Source organism: Aythya fuligula, chromosome 17 (assembly GCF_009819795.1).
Source record: "Aythya fuligula isolate bAytFul2 chromosome 17, bAytFul2.pri, whole genome shotgun sequence".
NCBI classification, from domain to species: domain Eukaryota; kingdom Metazoa; phylum Chordata; class Aves; order Anseriformes; family Anatidae; genus Aythya; species Aythya fuligula.
In genome coordinates this window covers 5,359,095-5,375,850 of record NC_045575.1, presented here as the reverse complement: position 1 = coordinate 5,375,850, position 16,756 = coordinate 5,359,095, and the positions used below count along the sequence as shown (strand labels likewise).

Sequence of the window (16,756 nt, the reverse complement as noted above, 5' to 3'; positions counted from 1 at the left end):
CTGTATTAAACCTAAATCTAAACAGAAAAAGTAACTAGGATTATGTACCATATCTGTGTTTCTCTTAATACTTTCACATTTTGAGTTTGGCTTATCCATAGTAATAGCTCACTGAAGCTTCCAGGAAAGGGCTTGCAGTTACCTTTTTTTGTGTATTTGATGAAGGGGCTTGTAAGGGATTTAGACGGAGATGCAATATGGTAGGCATGGAGTATAAACAAACAGTCAATCATCAAAGGTCACCATGACTAGATGGCAAAGACTTTTATAAATATTTAAACGCTTTTTGTTTTTAAAAGTATCAGATACCATAAACCTAACTGTAAGGACTATGCAATGTTTTTGCATATGATAGACGTGGTTTTTAATTGTTCCTCAGAAGAAGATGAAGGCTTGGCTTAGCAGGAAAGAGTTTGTCTACATTTGTTATAAAAAGCTAAATTTAATATTCACATCAGCCCTCTGTCACTGTCTGTCTCCCGTAGACACCGTATTTGCAGCCAGTGCTCAGCCGGCGCAGATCCCATTTGTCATTGTGACAGGCAGCAGCAAAGAGAGCCCTTCAAGACTTTCCAGCCTGACATTGTCATTACAAGAGTGGATGTGGATGTGATAGCCAAAAGCATGAGACACTGCAGATAAATACGGCTTGTGAGGATGTTTAGAGCTATGGGGGCATCTGTTTTCCCAGAAAATACCAGCAAGTTTACCCAGGAGAAGCTCAGCTTAAAACAGGCAGTGCAGCCAGGCAGTTGTTCTGTCCCTGGGCTGCCTTTACATGCTGTACCCTACAGTACAGGTGTAGTCTTGTGATTTGGCCTGTGTTCTCAGTAAATAGTACACTGGAATACTAAGCTAATTAGGATGATTTGTCTGTCCATAGAAGTTTTGGTAATTTCCTATCTTGTATTCATTTCTTCCTGTTTTTTTCTTCAGTGTTTAGTGGGTGCCTCACTGATGTAGCCACACCTGTTTTAAAACCACAATCATTTAAGAGCAGCATCCACCAAACCAAGCCACACCACATCCCTCCCTCTAATTCACTTGTTTCTGCTTTTCCAAGAGAGAGTTGCCTGGGAAAACACTGGAACTGTTAGAGAGATTCAAGGTGTTCTTAAATTAAAACAGAAAGCATCTTCCACAGTCAAGGAATCCCTTTTAAGAACAAGCTGTCTGTTCAGCAAAAGTATTTCTGCATGTACTTATTTTTTCACATGTGAGTGCTTCCATTAAAGGCAGGGTTAGCTTTGATGAATTGGAGCCTGCAGAAGGAGGTTATGAGTTCAGCTCTCACACGGCACACTGTAACACAGAGTACGAGGAAATCTCCGCACTAACAACGGGCCACCGAATTCTTCAGCAGTTTAAATTGCTCAAAGGCATTATTAAGGTGTAGATTCACACAGAGCACATTGCAGTAATTCATTCATGAGAAGCTGAAAGCCGGCGTTGTTATGCCTCAGCCTCCACCTCTGAAAGAGAAGATAATTGTATATCCAAGTGCAGCTGATAGAAATGCCATAGCTGCTCCTTGGCCTTCAGAGAGGTGTAGAGGTCTAACAAAGCCTCCCAGCTGCAAACCTGAATAGCAAACCAGGAGTGCCCCAGTCAGATGTGAGCATCTTTTTGCACCTTGGGAGCAAACGGTTGCAGTTTCTGAACGCTGTGTGTGTTTTCCTCTCTCAGGTGCTGTATCCAGTGTGCCATGTGCGTAATTTAATGCTCTGGAGTGCTGTTTACCTGCCGTGCTCTTCCCCCTCCACACCTGCTGATGACACCTGTGCCCCATACCCTGTTCCAGGCTCTAGCCCTGAAGATCAGCCTCTGGGCAGGTGAGCCTAGAGCCCAGAAATCCCATCCTGTAAAGTAAGATCAACAGAGAATATTGTGGGATATAAAGAGGAGAATACTTGTTGTGGGAGGGAAGTATTTTTCACAGGCTTCTTTGTGGGGCTGTTTGACTGACCAAAAGCAGTCTTTCCTTGTTTGTTTTGAAAGCTATTAAGTTTCAGAGGTCATAGCATAACAAATAGATTGAATCAGAAAAAAGATTAGCAAGTAGAATTAAGCCCTGGGTATTGCATAGCTTTGTGAGATTCCTCATATCCTTGTGGGATATGAGCTTTTATTTGGCTATCTTGAATTTCAGTTCTTTTTCTGTGTTGCATAACTTTCTTTGCTTTTTTTTTTTGTTGTTGTTGTTTTTTTTGTAAAATGATTCTGAACACATGTCAATTAGGAGGTGTGACAAGCCTGTAAGCATTTGTGCTTTGTGGTAAAGGGACTGTTGTGGGAATGTTTGAAGTCTGATTCCACATATTTTCCTGATGGCAAACAAAAAAAAAAGTACTGAAGCAACTTTTCACTACAGATGGTCAAAATGTGCTCCTAAATAATACTTCGCAGAAGTCCATTAATTAGCAGATTGTTACTGTCCTAATTGTGGGGGGAGTTTTTAAACCATAGTAGCTGAACATAAAAATTTTAAAAAGCGAAACAAAAAAAAAAATCCCTGAGATTGGATTCTGATTATTTGTACTTTTATAGGTTACCAAAGACAAGATCATTTGACAATCTGACGACAGCCTGTGATAGCAGCGTGCCTACAACCAATCGACGCAGTAGCGACCCCAGCCTAAACGAGAAGTGGCAAGAGCACCGCCGGTCTCTGGAGCTGAGCAGCCTCGGGAACCCTGGGGACGATCCATTTGATGGAGACAGCCTGAGTAAGCAAGGCAGGGCTCTGGTTGGAGCAGAGCTTTCTGTTGCAGCCGGTGTGGCGGAGGGACAGATGGAGAACATTTTGCAAGAGGCCACTAAAGATGACGTTGGTCTGGAGGAGCACTCAAAGGGCAGCCTAGAGCCAGCAGGTAAAGCGGATGAGGTTGCCCTGGAGAAGGAGAAGAGGACTGAAAATCTGCATGGGTATGTCAGTGACCTCTGTGAAAAGACGGAGGTGGATAGAGGTATTGTCACGAACAATCCACATCCAGTTTCACAAGGTGCTTCTGAGCTTAGAGGACACCAGGATGAACAGACTGATCTCAGTAACACTATCCAGAAGTTACCTCAGGTGAAAGGACTGCCGACTGTTCCTTTGGAGGGTTCTGTAAACAGAGACACTCAGAAGAACGCGGAGGAAGGTGTTAGCAAGCTTGAAGGAGAAGCAGAGAGCCCGTACAGCACATCGCAGGCCAGCCTTCCGTTACCTCTTACAATCCCACCTGAGGCAAGAACATCCAACATCGAAAGCTCTACGGAAACCTTAACAGAGAGTGAAGCCAAGCAGGAGCTGATTGCTAAGGGTCCGTGCCACAGACCTCACCCGATCGACAACAGTGCTGACGAACTCTCGCGAACTAGTGAGAACAGGCCAGAGGGGGAAAGCATGATAGAGCTTCAAAAACTGGGCACAAAAGCACATAGGACTTCTGGTAGCAGCAGCACACACCTCCCGATGCCTTCCCCTTGTGCCTTGCCTTTAGCTGAATGTAAAGATGAGATTGTCTGTAACGGAGAGCTGGAGCCCGAGAACAAGATGACTGAGAAGCCCGTGGGGTTTAGCATCATGCAGAAATACCACGCGACAAACGGGCATTGCGTGAACGGGGAGGACGGCCGGATCAAGGCCTCTCTGAGTCGGCAGGTCTCCGCAGCTAGCTGTAGTTCCGCGCAGTTTCACTTGCGGAACTTGCACCAAAAATGGATGTTTAGCCATCTGGGGAAGCAGCAGGCAGCCAGCAGCCCAGACCAACCCGCCAGAAGTCACCTGGACGATGATGGGATGCCCGTCTACAGCGATGTTATTCAGCAGCGCCTGCGCCAGATAGAAACCGGGCATCAGCAAGAAGTGGAGACCTTGAAGAAGCAGGTGCAAGAGTTGAAAAGCCGCTTGGAGAGCCAGTTCCTGAACAGCTCCCTGCGTCTCAATGGTGATTATGGAGACGAAGTGGTAAGTGAGGTGGTAACTGGGCCACTGCTGGAAACAGCGGGCTAGTCGGTCAAGTTCTGGATCTCACCATATTGTCAGCTCAGGGCTCCTTGGTCAGGCGGTGATTTTTTGGCCGTACAGAGTTGTAGAAACCTGTCAAGGTCATTCTGGAAAGGGGCAAGCAACTGGTTGGAGTACTTGGCAAGCAGCGCTACTGCTGACTAATATTTTCACTGTATTTCAGTTCAACCATGGATATAGCAAAGGATCATTTCCAGAAGCATGTTTTGCAGCATGCTTGCACAAAACTAGACACATTTAAGATACCTGCATTAGCCTTATTCCACAACACTACTTGTCTTCCTTTTATTTTCACACATGGGAAGGACACTCTTCTGAGGATGTGAGTGTCATTTACTGGGACAGGAATGCGGGACCGATCTCTGGGTGCTCTGCAGCTTAGGGTAGGAAGGAGGCAGCAGTGCCTGCATTGTTAGCTCCAAACCATGAATTTCAGGGCATCCACCTTTTCAGATGGATGGCCTGCTCAAGGCTTGTAAGCCAGAATAAACAAAGAGCGTTTGTGACAGCCATATGTCAGCAAGAGATTTTTCTTAACAAACTGAGAATTTTAAGAGAGCCTCTGGACTATGTTTGTAATTTTACTTGGGAGTGTTTAAAATTAACAAAATAGAGAATAAATCTGAGGCGTGACTCAAATCCAACATGCTCTTTGTAGCATGCTCAAATGATCTGCGTAGTTGTAGCTGCAAAGGAAATTTAAAAATCAGAAATAAGCGTAACTTGAGTACAAGATCACAAGAACCAGCATGTTTTTTTACATCACTGTTTATGTTGGACTGGATTTTTAAGTTGCCCTAGGTACTTCTCCCCTACCAGTTTTTATCTAGTTTCTCATCTTTTGACTAATAAATAGCAAAACTTCCAAGGACACAGAGTCACTGGCCACATACAGTTGGATGTAACACTGATTCAGAGAACAAGTGAAAGAGCCTCTCGTCCTCTCCAGGCCTTTCAGCACAGAGCAGTTCTGTGCATTGCTGCAAAACTTGATTTTTCAAAGGGCCAGTGTTATTACTTAACTACAGGAGAAGAGGGGAGAGCTAACTGAGGAAGCAGCTAGGCACGGGAGAAGGAAAGGACATGAAGGGCAAGGTGAGGAGACAGAGGAGAGTTTTTGAGTGTGCATCTTCCCATGTGTCTGCATGGTAGGCAGTGTTGGCCTCTAGCTCCTGAGGCTGACATACAAAAATTTCCTACGTGCACATTTAATGTGCTTTAAATACCTACAGAGCTGAAAAAAGTGCATATATGTATATATAAAAATATAAAGTGATTTCCAACTTTTGCTTGTTTAATTTAATATTGTGTAGGAGTGGCAGAGGTGCTGAATAGTCCCAGGTACGTTTGTTGAGAAAAATCCTCCGGGCCATCTTGGCTATTCACAGAGATAACAGCACTAATGCTCTTTTGGGGCATCCACGTCAGCCGAGTCTCATTTACATTGGGTGTGGCTTCTTCTGGCAAAAGCTTGGAGTCCTTGGAGGAATTTGATGCTTTGGCTTAATTTACTGCCCTCCCATTTTGTAAGGGCATTCACGACCTGCAGGGTAGGGTTTGGATGTCCCCTGGAAAATTCACTATTTTTAAGAATCTGATCTCTACCTTCTCTGTTTGCCTCAGCGTGGGAGTAACAGGGCTTTTCTTCTGCAGCTCCTGAGGTGCCCATTTGGCAGGCACAAAAAGGACATAAGATTTCTGCATTATTTTTTCACATATTTTAAGGACTGATAGAGATTTATTTAAGCCAGATAAACTACAACACTACCAGGCCAGGCTGTATTAAGGAAGTATTACTCTCCACAAAAACTATGCATGGAATATATCTGGCTCAAATTCTGAGTTTCCCGTGCATGATTTGGCTTTTATTTTCCAAAACTTTTGCAGGGATATATGCATTACTTGTATTACTTTTGAAAATGAAACGGACTTGGCAAGGAAATGGAACTATGAATTGGGAGCCACAGGTTTTTTAGTTACTCACCCAAAGTGCTGCCAGAATATTGTCCTAAAAGAGGGGAGAACAGATTTTAAATCCATTCTGCCTCACATCATCCTGTCGTTAGAGGGTCAGAAGCTGACCTGTTGGGTTTTCTTCTTTTTTCTCTCTTTTTTGTTGTGATTCACCACTGCGCAAACTGCTTCAACATGTGGCATATAGGACTGGTCAGAGCAGGGTGCCTGCCTTCACTGCCATGTGTGGGCATGTGGCTGGTTCTGACATTCACCCTACCAATGTGGATGTAGCCTGCTCCTCCTCAGCAGGAGGTGCCCTTTCCACTCCTCCCCACGACTGTCCAGTTTTTATTTGTGTGGAAGCAGGGATACGGGAAGGCTCTGTTCAGCTGTGTTTGTTTGCCAACAGACTTCTATACCCGACTCGGAAAGCAATCTGGATCAGAACTGCTTGTCTCGCTGCAGCACAGAGATTTTCTCTGAAGCCAGCTGGGAACAGGTGGATAAACAGGACACAGAGGTACAGACTAAATCCCTGTAAATTGCTCATTCTTCCGGTAGGATGGGATATTCGTAGTTCAAATTGTCCTACAGCCTTTGGTCATACGCCACTTCTTGTGAGCTATCCTCCTGACATTTCACTCGTCTCGTACTCTAAACACCAGTACCTGTGCCTATGAGCCCTCTGCTGTCAGTGTTTGAGCTCGTTGGTAAGCTGTGGAAGGGATGGCTAACCCACAGAGCCCTACGCTGGTACATGCGTGGTGAATGTTCTTGGCCTGGATACGTCTAAAGCACAGAGAAACCAGGGAACTGGACTTCCTGACCTCATTTCTGTTTGTCTGAGGGGAATTCGGTGTATCGGTGCTCAAGGGGAAGGTTTCTGTCTTTCTTTCACTACTAAGAACACTGAATTTGTACTCTTAAAATAGAACAAGCACTCTCTCATCGTGCTTTGTTTTGACCTCGTGAGCTCAAATGAGATGTGTTTGTTTCTAATCAGCTGTGCACTCCCTGATAGATTTTTCTCCTCTTTCTCCCAGGTGACACGATGGCTTCCAGACCACCTCGCTGCGCACTGCTACGGCTGTGACAGCACCTTCTGGCTGGCCAGCAGGAAGCACCACTGCAGGTAACCTGTGCGTCAGCAGAGGATGGAAGGGAGAGGGCGAGGTCATGGCTTGGATTGTCCCCTCTCCTTTTACACCAGGACAGGGCTTTATTTGGACACGAAGTTCCTTTGTCGAGGATGGACCTCAGGGTAGTAGCTTGAGCAGGAGGACTGCGTATACAGGAGCCGAGAGCTTTGGGAGAACAGGGCAGTTTCTCCTGTTAGCCCCAGTCCATTCAGAGTAGATGTTTAAAAAGGCAGATGCGGCATCGACTACACCCTGGCCTAAACAGATCCTGTCTTTTTTTCCTCAGCCTGGGTTTGGTGGCAGCTAGCTGTTTAGTTTAAGTGGGTGTAAATAATAAAAAATACTGGCTTGTGTTTGCAGTCAGTACTGCAGATATGCAAATAGCATCTTTTTTCCAATACTGGTTGAAAACCTGCTCCTTTCCTTCTCTAACCATTCTTTTCATTAAATTACTTTTGTGAGAGAATCTGAAAAGATGCGAAATAAAAGTTCTCTGGATTATTCTCTGCCAAACATCTCAGTAACAGAGGCTATGACAGATAATGCAGGCAGCAGGAGCTTAATGAAGAACAGGGGGTAGGGGCCTTTTGATTAGATCATACTCTAAATTTAGAAATCTGAGATTCTGTCTTAGTTATATTTCAAATAAATCCCCATTCCTGGACATGAGAAAACCATTACAAGACCTGTCACTTAAATTAGTGGCAGTTATCTCATTTTGATGATTCGCTGCTTTTTGAAGTAGTAAATAATTGGACGCACCTTGTGTCCATTTTCTATTTTGCTTCATTTAGTCTTGTAGAGATAAACCAGGGAAGAATGAATTGGAAGTTGAATGGGTTTGATTTTTTATTTCAAGTTTCATGTTCACTGTGTGTGTGCAAATCTATTAAATGTGCCTTTCGGCTTCAGATGAAAAATGTAATTATTAAGCATACAGTGATACACATCTGAAGGGTTTTGTAAGAGTCGAAATGGCATTTTCCTTTGTCCTTTTTCTAGTGGTCTCTGTTGTGAGGTGTACCATTCGTCATTGTCACCCTGCCTCCTTGCTTCCCTAGTCCGACTGACATTTAGCAGCTACATTTCAGTTTCCTAGGCCTGGGCTCTGGTGAAGTCCTAGAGGATGTGTATGCCCTGAATGTATACACACTGAACACCCCAAACGCCGTGAGGAGTTAATAATCAGGGCTTCGAGTTTTGTTGTGGATTTCTCTTTGGTGTCTTTGCTCCTTCATCTTTCAAATGCCTGACCTGGGTTGAACAGGCTGCCCATGTAAGCTCTGATTGCTCGTGGTAGAGGCCAGTGAGGAGTGGCGCCCTAGCCAACAACAAAACCAAGTATTTTCTTAGTGTGCACTTTCATAAAGCCCAGTCTAAGTCTGCTCTCTGTCTTATTTGAGACTGAAAATAAGTTGAAAACCACGTTTTCAACTTGAGCACGATAAAACTATCCAGCTTCTTTCATTGCCTCTATTTACTTCTTTTGCTAGTTCCCCTCTGAGCTCTTTCTCCCCTCCTTGCAGGGACATTGAACGTGTTGATCAAATCTGGTGAGCATTTACAACAGCCTCTGTCTGTTGTCTGTCTGCATTTTCTTGGTAACTTCTCCAAACTAACTCGGTCTATTCCCCATTTTTCACTCGCCTAGAGATCACTAGAAGTAATGTGGGCGGCTAGCACAACCTATTGGATGTTTAGATTCATACAAACAGGCTTCTCTTACCACAGAAAGGCATTTAGGGCTTGGCTTTTGGTAGCTTGAACTGTGATGTGGATTACACTAACACCACCAGTAGGTCGTGTGTTTGAGTAACAGAGAATGCTTCGGTTCTAACCGGGAAGAGGCTGTCCTTCAAGTTTAGCCATCATGCATTTGGTTTTGATTCTTTCTCTTTTTGCCTTAATTTTGGGAGAGGTCAACATGTTACAAGCAGTTCTAGCGTAGCTGTGCAATGTGTCAACAGAAAAAAATTGCCACTGTTTTTAGAAGGACCGAAAGTACTGTGGCAGTAACAGGTAATGCAAGGCTGGTAGAGAGCTACGGTCAGAAAAAGCTGGATGAACACCCATAAGTTAGTAAGAAAAGGTATTGGTGGTATGATTTTTAACAGTCAGCCATCCTCAAAGGGGAAAGTTCACTTCTCCAGTGTTGTTAACATCTCTCTTAATCTCTCAAGCAAGGCAGCAGGCCACTGGGACACAAAGAGAGAGTGGTTCAGGGCTTTCTGAAGCTCGGGTGAGAACAGTTATAGAACTCTACAGAGAGACAAAACAACAACAAAACCAAGCATGTGTTAGGAAGCTGGTGAGCTACAACAACCAGATTTGTTTTAATCCCTCTGGTTGTTTTCTGACCTCGTCCATCTGCAGTAAGTTTCTGCTGGGTGATTGTTCTTTGAGCAGCAGAGATGCTTTTCCACAGGGTGTTTCTGTGTAACACCTCGTGGAGTTGTTTTCACTCCTGCTGTTTTTTCTGAGAGTCATTTCTAACAGGGTCCTTAAGAAGACTTCAAAACCACTGCAGAAAGGCTAGCCATTGTGAGTGTCCTACCGCTGGGGTTATAGCTTTGAGACCAGGAGCTGCTGTGCGGAGCTGAGAAAATTAGCCCGTTGAAGTGAGAAATGGGATTTCTCTGCTGCCTCTTTCCCCATCATTGACCAGCACCCGGGAATCTGGTCTCTTGGCAATGAAGGATTAATCAAAGCTGCTGTGTGTAGGCAGAATTTTGTGTCAGTCTCTTGGCAGCAACAAATCTTTTCCAGCACAAATAGATAATGGCAGAAAATCCTGATGCCAAAGAGTTAATGACAAGGGCATCAGGCTTGGAGGTAAACTTGCACCCTTAGGTCCTTGGGGTGCTGTTCTGAGCCCCTTATAAGAACTGATGAGGTTGGAAGAGAGGGCGCCGCAGCGCTCCTTGGGCTAGCTTGATCAGCAGCAGGTTCAGAGAGGGGCTGCAAGAAGAACGGAATTATTTTCGAGTCTTAAATCTTCTCCCCGCCTCCTGTGAGGTGCATGCGCTCGCGTGCCTCCACCAGCTGACACCTGACAAGAATGAGACCGCTCACCCTGCCGTGGCGTGACTGTCCCCGAGCATGGCGTGCCTGGCTGCCCGCCCCGCGGCTTTGCATGCTCCTTGTTGGCTCCGTTTCCTTTACGCAGAGGTTGGGGACTGCTGGGAGCACCTCAAAAGGAACTGCGCAGTCGGGGCAGCGGGATGGTTGCATCAACCAAAACTGGTTTTATTTTTTTTTCATCTATTCCATGCTTAAACCTTCCAGCAGTGAACTTGAAAGAAATGGAAGAAAATGTGTCCATGCTGGTACTTACCAGCAGGCGCTTTTAGAAGAGTAAAGGAGCAGAGACTTTTTCCTCCTGCCAGAACTGCAGCATCCAGCATGTCCTTAACGCAGAGCTGGATCAGTGATGTGAGCAGGGGCCAGAACACCACACCCCCCACATCCTTACGGAGGAGGGCTCTTTGTTTGCTGTCCCTCTCTTATACCCACGTGCCCACAAGGTAGCAGTGACAGCACTGAGCAGCTCCGAGGTGTCCTGCAGGCCGTGGGAGATAGCTTAGCCCCGCTTCCTGGAGGGGTAACTTCCCTCCAGGTCGATGCAGGACAATACTGTGCAAAAGAGCAGTCCCTGTAGAGATGGTAAACGAGCTGGAATTCTCTACTGTAGCTTGCTTTGTGTTCCTTTGTGCTGTCCCTACCTTAAAGCTCTGGAGGGAGGGAAGTCTTTGTGTTCTGGTACTTAGGGAGCACCGACTGCAGCCTCCGGGGCTGACCCCCTCACACAGTGTAATTTTAGAACTCGGGTAACTTCGTTAAACTGCTTCTAATTTTTTCTTTTCCGTTTTCTCCTCTGTTCCTGACGCAAGGAATTGTGGAAACGTGTTCTGCTCCAGTTGCTGTAACCAGAAGGTGCCAGTTCCTAGTCAACAGCTCTTCGAACCCAGCAGAGTCTGCAAATCGTGCTACAGCAGCTTGCACCCAAGCAGTTCCAGCCTTGATCTCGAACTGGATAAACCCATCACTGCCACGTCTAATTAAAGTTCCAGCCTAGAAGCAGCGGGAAGCAGCCGCGTCGACTCTTCCCCGCACGGACATGCACATTCTCGGTGGGCTGAGGCTGGGAGGAGGAGGAGGGAGCCGTGCACTTTGGAGGCTGGGGCGTGGAACACTGCTCGGCGGGACAGACCTCGAGGACGTACCGCTGGATTGTGGGAATCTCCTTTTCCAGCTATTCCCCCTTTCCTTTCTGTCCTATTTGTGTGTATGTGTGTGCGTGTACGCGCCTGTGTGTGTGTATATATATATAATAATATATATATGTTTGCTTGTTTGCTGGAAGATTGTGGAAGTGGGAAGGGGGCTGGCACCGGAACCAGATTTCCCTCGTGTATTTAACTGCCCCACTGCTGAACTGTGTTGCAGACAGACGATTTTATGGAGGAAAGGAGAAGAGGGGAACCAGCCCAGCCAGTGTGCAAAGTGAATACCTGTAGCGTCAGTGCTAGTGCTTTCAATCACTCCTGTTAACTTCCAAACAAGAAACTGCTGTTTGGGAACTCGTTGCTGCTAGAAGAAATGGGAATCTCTTTCCCAAGAGAGCACTCTCCCTCTCTGTTCTTAGAGTGGGCTTAGTTATCCTCACTGCGTGAAGGGGGGATCAGTCACAGATTTCCACGCTCCGCGGCTCTGTGCTCACACACACAATCAACAGGTTTTATCGCCGCCAGCCCTCTGGCTGTGGCTCTGAGGGAAAACACCCGGACAACGGTGGCTATGGAAAGTGCACGCGAGTTTGAGAGAGGTGAGAAGGGGATTGACCGGGCTGCCGAGCCGAGATTGGTTTTACACTGGCGCCTCTGTCTGAAGGTCTGTAAATGCAATTCGTTATTTAAACCCAGTGGGAAAGTAGAAGACCTTCGACTTCTATCCTTGTCCCAGCTGTAGGTTGGTTTACTCAACGCAAAGCGACTTCTGGAGCAGTGCACTTGTCATGGTTCATACAAACAGTCTGTCGTGCTGTTGGTTAGACCTGCACTTTAACGAGACTATCCACAACAATGAAAGAACAACTGTGATCTGCTGGTATTTTCGCTGAGCTCAGTCCAGGAGTGCAGTGGTGCTTGTCATATTCCTGGGATGTCTCCTCCTTTTTCAGTCTGTATCCAATATACTCCAGATAGGAAAAAAACCTGCCTGAGGATTATATAAAGACCTAAAACACATAATGGATTCCCCTTCTTCCTTCTGTCCCAATCTGAGTCGCTTTTAAAGTCACCTCATTAAAGTGTGAATCTCTTGAATATATGTTTTTAAATGAGCGTTAGGTACTCGGCCCCTTTTCCCTTTCGATAGAGCCTGCTTAGTGCAGTTTGGCAAGGAAGAAACGCGTACGGTAATATCCTGCTTCACAACGCATTGCCTAGACCAAGGTAGGACTTCTCTTGTGGTATTCTCAAGAACACACAAATCCTGCTGGAGTATTTGAGGGTTTTAAATATAAAAGGTCAAAAATAAAAAATAAAAATCTAACAAGTCTCGGGAGAGGAGTGCATCCCTTCCCTGCAATGTCACAATCACGTAGTCCAAAGTGAGGATCACACAGAGAAAACCATCTGGGAGTATTTATTAGATCTGATGGGGAAGAAATGACAAGGTATGTTGTGTTTGGCGTTGGAACTTCCCACACCCTTTGCCAGGATGGTTAACGCTGCCGCAGTTTGAGCTGAAGACTCACAAGACAATGAATGTCTCGGAGGCTTAGCACAACCGCCCGTGTCCTTACGGGAAGGGGGTCTGGTAACAGAGCATCTCCCCGGTGCACGTTTCTAAATGGTTTGCAAACCATCGGGTGGGAAAAGCAAAGAAAAAGCTGGGCTCTCCGGTCGAGTTGTGTCTAAGAACTTGCTCCTGAAGCAGTGCAGTAAATCTGGAAGAGGACTCTAGGCATTGCTGTGTGGTGTAAAACAGAGGGAGCTGGAGCGGGGTAACACGCAGCTCCCGTCTCTGGCTTGTCCTCGGAGGTGGGCGCTGAGAGGTGTGACCTGGGGGACATGGTGTAGTTCTGCACACTAACATTGTGTGGTTTTTGTGGTGCAAATAGACAGTCAAAAATAAGTCTAAGATTCTGCAGTTCATAATGACAGGTGCCAAGAGGTTATGATACGGGTTTTTGGGGTCTGTGATGTACAGTGTGAATAAATGCTTGCAGCTCTTAGTCTTTTTTTGATCGATGAAGCACTTTTTTATTAATATTAGTTTTCTTTGTATGTAAAGGAGGAACCAGTATCTCTCCATAGCTGTATATATAACCCTTCTCTCCTAAAGAGAGTAAAGTGCTCCTATATTTTTCATTTTTGTCAAAGCGAGAAGTAAATACTTTAGAATTGTTAAATATATAAATAAAAGTGAATAAAGTTTAGAATTTTGCATGGGAGCATTTGCTAACACACTTTCTAGTTTTTTATTTTTCTTTCCTGTCCTTCATAGGAGATACATTTGAGGTTCAGCAGAAACACCAAGGCCTTTGAAAAAGGAGGCTGCAGCAGCCACCCCTGGCTTTCATTTCCCTTGTCTCTTTGCAAGGAACAACGAACTGTTGCTCCTAAGCTTAGAAGAAAATTTACCCAGCTTGGTTTTCCTGGTGCACCAGGAGTCCCAGGGAGGGGGGAGAGGTCACCACCCAGACGTACCGTCAGGTGCTCCCTGTACAACCCGCACGGTTTTCTCAGAGACTGGAGAACTGTGTAAGAGTTCTGCCCCTTGGTTCCTCGTTTTTCTTCTTCCCCTTCTCAGACCATCGCATTTCAGAGCGTGATCCAGCGATGCCAGCCCAAATGTAGGAGTGGCCCAGGTCACCAGGGAGCTCACCCTGCTTTCAGCGGCATTTGGCAGAGGAACCTTCCCTTTTCCCTTTTCCCTTTTCCCTTTTCCCTTTTCCCTTTTCCCTTTTCCCTTTTCCCTTTTCCCTTTTCCCTTTTCCCTTTTCCCTTTTCCCTTTTCCCTTTTCCCTTTTCCCTTTTCCCTTTTCCCTTTTCCCTTTTCCCTTTTCCCTTTTCCCTTTTCCCTTTTCCCTTTTCCCTTTTCCCTTTTCCCTGCTGGCTGGCAGAGCTGTAGCTCTTGGGGAACAAACCAAACCCACTCAGGTTTAACATCTCTTCATCTTTTCCCAGAAGGTGAAAAACCCAACTGCTGCACGTCCTGTAAAAGTCTCTTGCACAAAGGTTCTTGTTCTCCTAGGGCTGTTTGGCTGTTTCAGCAGCGTGGCTGCAGGCACTTCCATCACATGAGCTCATCCTCATCGCTTCTTACATATTTTAAGTCAAGGGAGAGGATTTGTCCTGAATTCTCAGGAAGGCTGAAGAGCTTCTTGAGCAATTGCGAGCTATTTTGGGGCAGGTCTGTTCTAGTCACAAGATGTTGTGCACAATTGCTTTATAATCTGAAGGTATTTATTTAATCAAATAAAACTGCAGGTTCTGGGCAGAGCTGTGAGCACAGCTGGTGGTAGTATTTTCAGCTTCAAGAAGTAGAAGAAAAAAAAGGTATAGAGAATGTTTTGCATTATTCAGAACATGCAAAGGAACAGCGGGTTTTCAATTACACACCAGCGTTTGATTTCATATAGCTCCTTTCACACTTGAGTTCCCTCTGAGTGCTTTTTCAGTGACCCATTCCTCTAGCTCAGTGGCTGCAGGCTGCGTGTGTGCCACTGCACAGCCCCGGGCACGGCGCTTCTCAGATGTCCCCATTAAAGAAACGTGGAGCAAACCCCGTGAGTCCTGCACGGGAGTCAGAGGACCTTTACCTTCCCCGTAGCAGAGCCAGCAGCATCACCTGGCAGCTCTGCGAGGGGAGCACCCAAGCGGCGTTTCCAGTGATCGATTCTTCCTAACGAGCATCCTTTCCTCTTTGCTTTTGTTCCAGCTCTGAAACAGCCCAAAGGGAGGGCAGAGCAGCTGTCACAGCGCGCGGCTTCAGTGCTGGCTGCCCTGCTGTGGTTTTCTTAAAACGACCTCCTCCTGCACAGGCCCTGCGAGCAGCTTATATCTGCTGGGGGTGAGGGAAAAAACGATCCCTTTGAACGCCCCCCGGCCCCAGGCAGGACGGCAGCGAGCCCAGCAGCAAGAGGGGGTGGGCAGCAGCGATGCTGCAGGCTGGGCACAGCTTCATCGTGGAGCACAGGGGGTGAAAAGCCAAAGGCTCTTCCTCCAGGGATGAAGGGGAAGAGGCTGTAGAGAAGCAGGAGGGGCTGCTGGGGTGGGATGGGGTCCAGGCCAGCAGAGGTTTGGAGCTGAGGCTGCGAAGGGAACAGCCGCCTGCAGGAGCGCTGAGCTGATGCCACGAAGCAGATACGGGGTGTCCGGATCTTTGTGGTTCTGTAACTGTCCCTCCAGTAGGTCCTGAGTTACTCAGCACAAGGAAGTGAGGAAACGGGGTCCAGAGGCGGTTACGAGGCGGCGTCGAGCTGGGCTGTGCTGGAAGGAGACGCAGAGACGTGGCTCGGACGCTGCCGAGGGGAGGTCGGTGCTCTGGGCTCGCTCACGCGCAGGGGCCCCATCAGGTTTGACAGCAGCTTCAGAGCTGCCCTCAGCCAGGTGCCGTGGCTTGGCAGCGCTTGGGAATTGCAAGAGAATTACACGGGGTTACCTGTTGTGCTTAGAAAGCAAAAACAGCCATTTAGGCTCCGAGCTGAACAAGGAATGGGAGCAAATGCAGCTCCTGCTCGTGCAGCGCCCGCAGACGGGTGAGGAGCTGCGAGGAGCCGCGGTTGCTCCTGCTGCTGGGTTTTGCTCTGAAGGACGCACGGGCGATGCTCCCACCCTGTACCCTCACAGCCAGACGGACTGCTGAGGCCAGGGCGTGTGAAGTTTCTGGTTTGCAATATTTTTAATGATTTTTATTATTATTCCAATTCAACTCGGTTCTTTGTTAAGCAGGGAATCCACCAGCAGAAACAGAGATGGAGCCTTTAAACAGAGCCCCCTCTGTGCAAACCTTCATCTCTCTTGCTGACCCCACACCATAAGGAAATGCCATTTTTTGGGCAGAGGGATAACAGGTTCCTGTCTCTTCATTTTACACTCATAACACAGGCATTGGAGCTCAGATTGTTGCATTTTGGGATTGAAGACTGCCGTACTCTTCAACTTTCAAAATTTTTTAAATGCTGCTAAAGTTTTATCTTACTATTTAACAAACGTTTTTTAAACTGATTTCCCATAGTTGCTATGAAATGATTTTTACCTTGCAGTGGCACCAGGTGATGCATTTGATTGTAATTTATTTTTTTTTGGTGGAATTTGTATTAAAATGGCATCTGAAGTCTTGATTAATAACTTCAAGAACATTAAATGTTTTAAAACAGGCACGCCCATGAGCACAGAGAGCTGTTTAGCAGCAGCACAAAGTGTTAGACCCTAGTGCTTATTTGTTTGTAACAGCATTTATTCTGCTGTAGCCTCAGAGTGAATATTTAGATCTTAATAAATTTGTCATTTCCTACACGGTGGCAATTTTACCGTCCCTTGTGTTTTCTGTGTTGGCGCACTTGCAGGGCTCCCACTTCGTGGGGTTTATTTTTAGGCAAATTATAGCTCACGCATTAGGAAAAAGTAACTTCCAGCGT

At 46.4% G+C, this 16,756-nt stretch overlaps 1 protein-coding gene across 5 annotated transcripts in view; it reads left to right on the top strand.

Annotated features, from left to right (window-relative positions):
- Positions 1–11,415, top strand: part of MTMR3 (myotubularin related protein 3) — a 76,936-nt gene extending 65,521 nt beyond the window's left edge. For 4 of the 5 annotated variants that reach the window (XM_032198798.1, XM_032198795.1, XM_032198797.1 and 1 more), the window contains 5 exons: positions 1,687–1,832; positions 2,548–3,952; positions 6,378–6,488; positions 7,012–7,100; positions 10,998–11,415. In XM_032198798.1, coding sequence (XP_032054689.1) covers positions 1,687–1,832; positions 2,548–3,952; positions 6,378–6,488; positions 7,012–7,100; positions 10,998–11,169 — 1,923 coding nt within the window. In that variant the 3' untranslated portion in view covers positions 11,170–11,415. The remainder of the gene's footprint in view (positions 1–1,686; positions 1,833–2,547; positions 3,953–6,377; positions 6,489–7,011; positions 7,101–10,997) is intronic. The other variant, XM_032198799.1, reaches the window with a different exon arrangement.
- Positions 11,416–16,756: the final 5,341 nt, after the last annotated feature.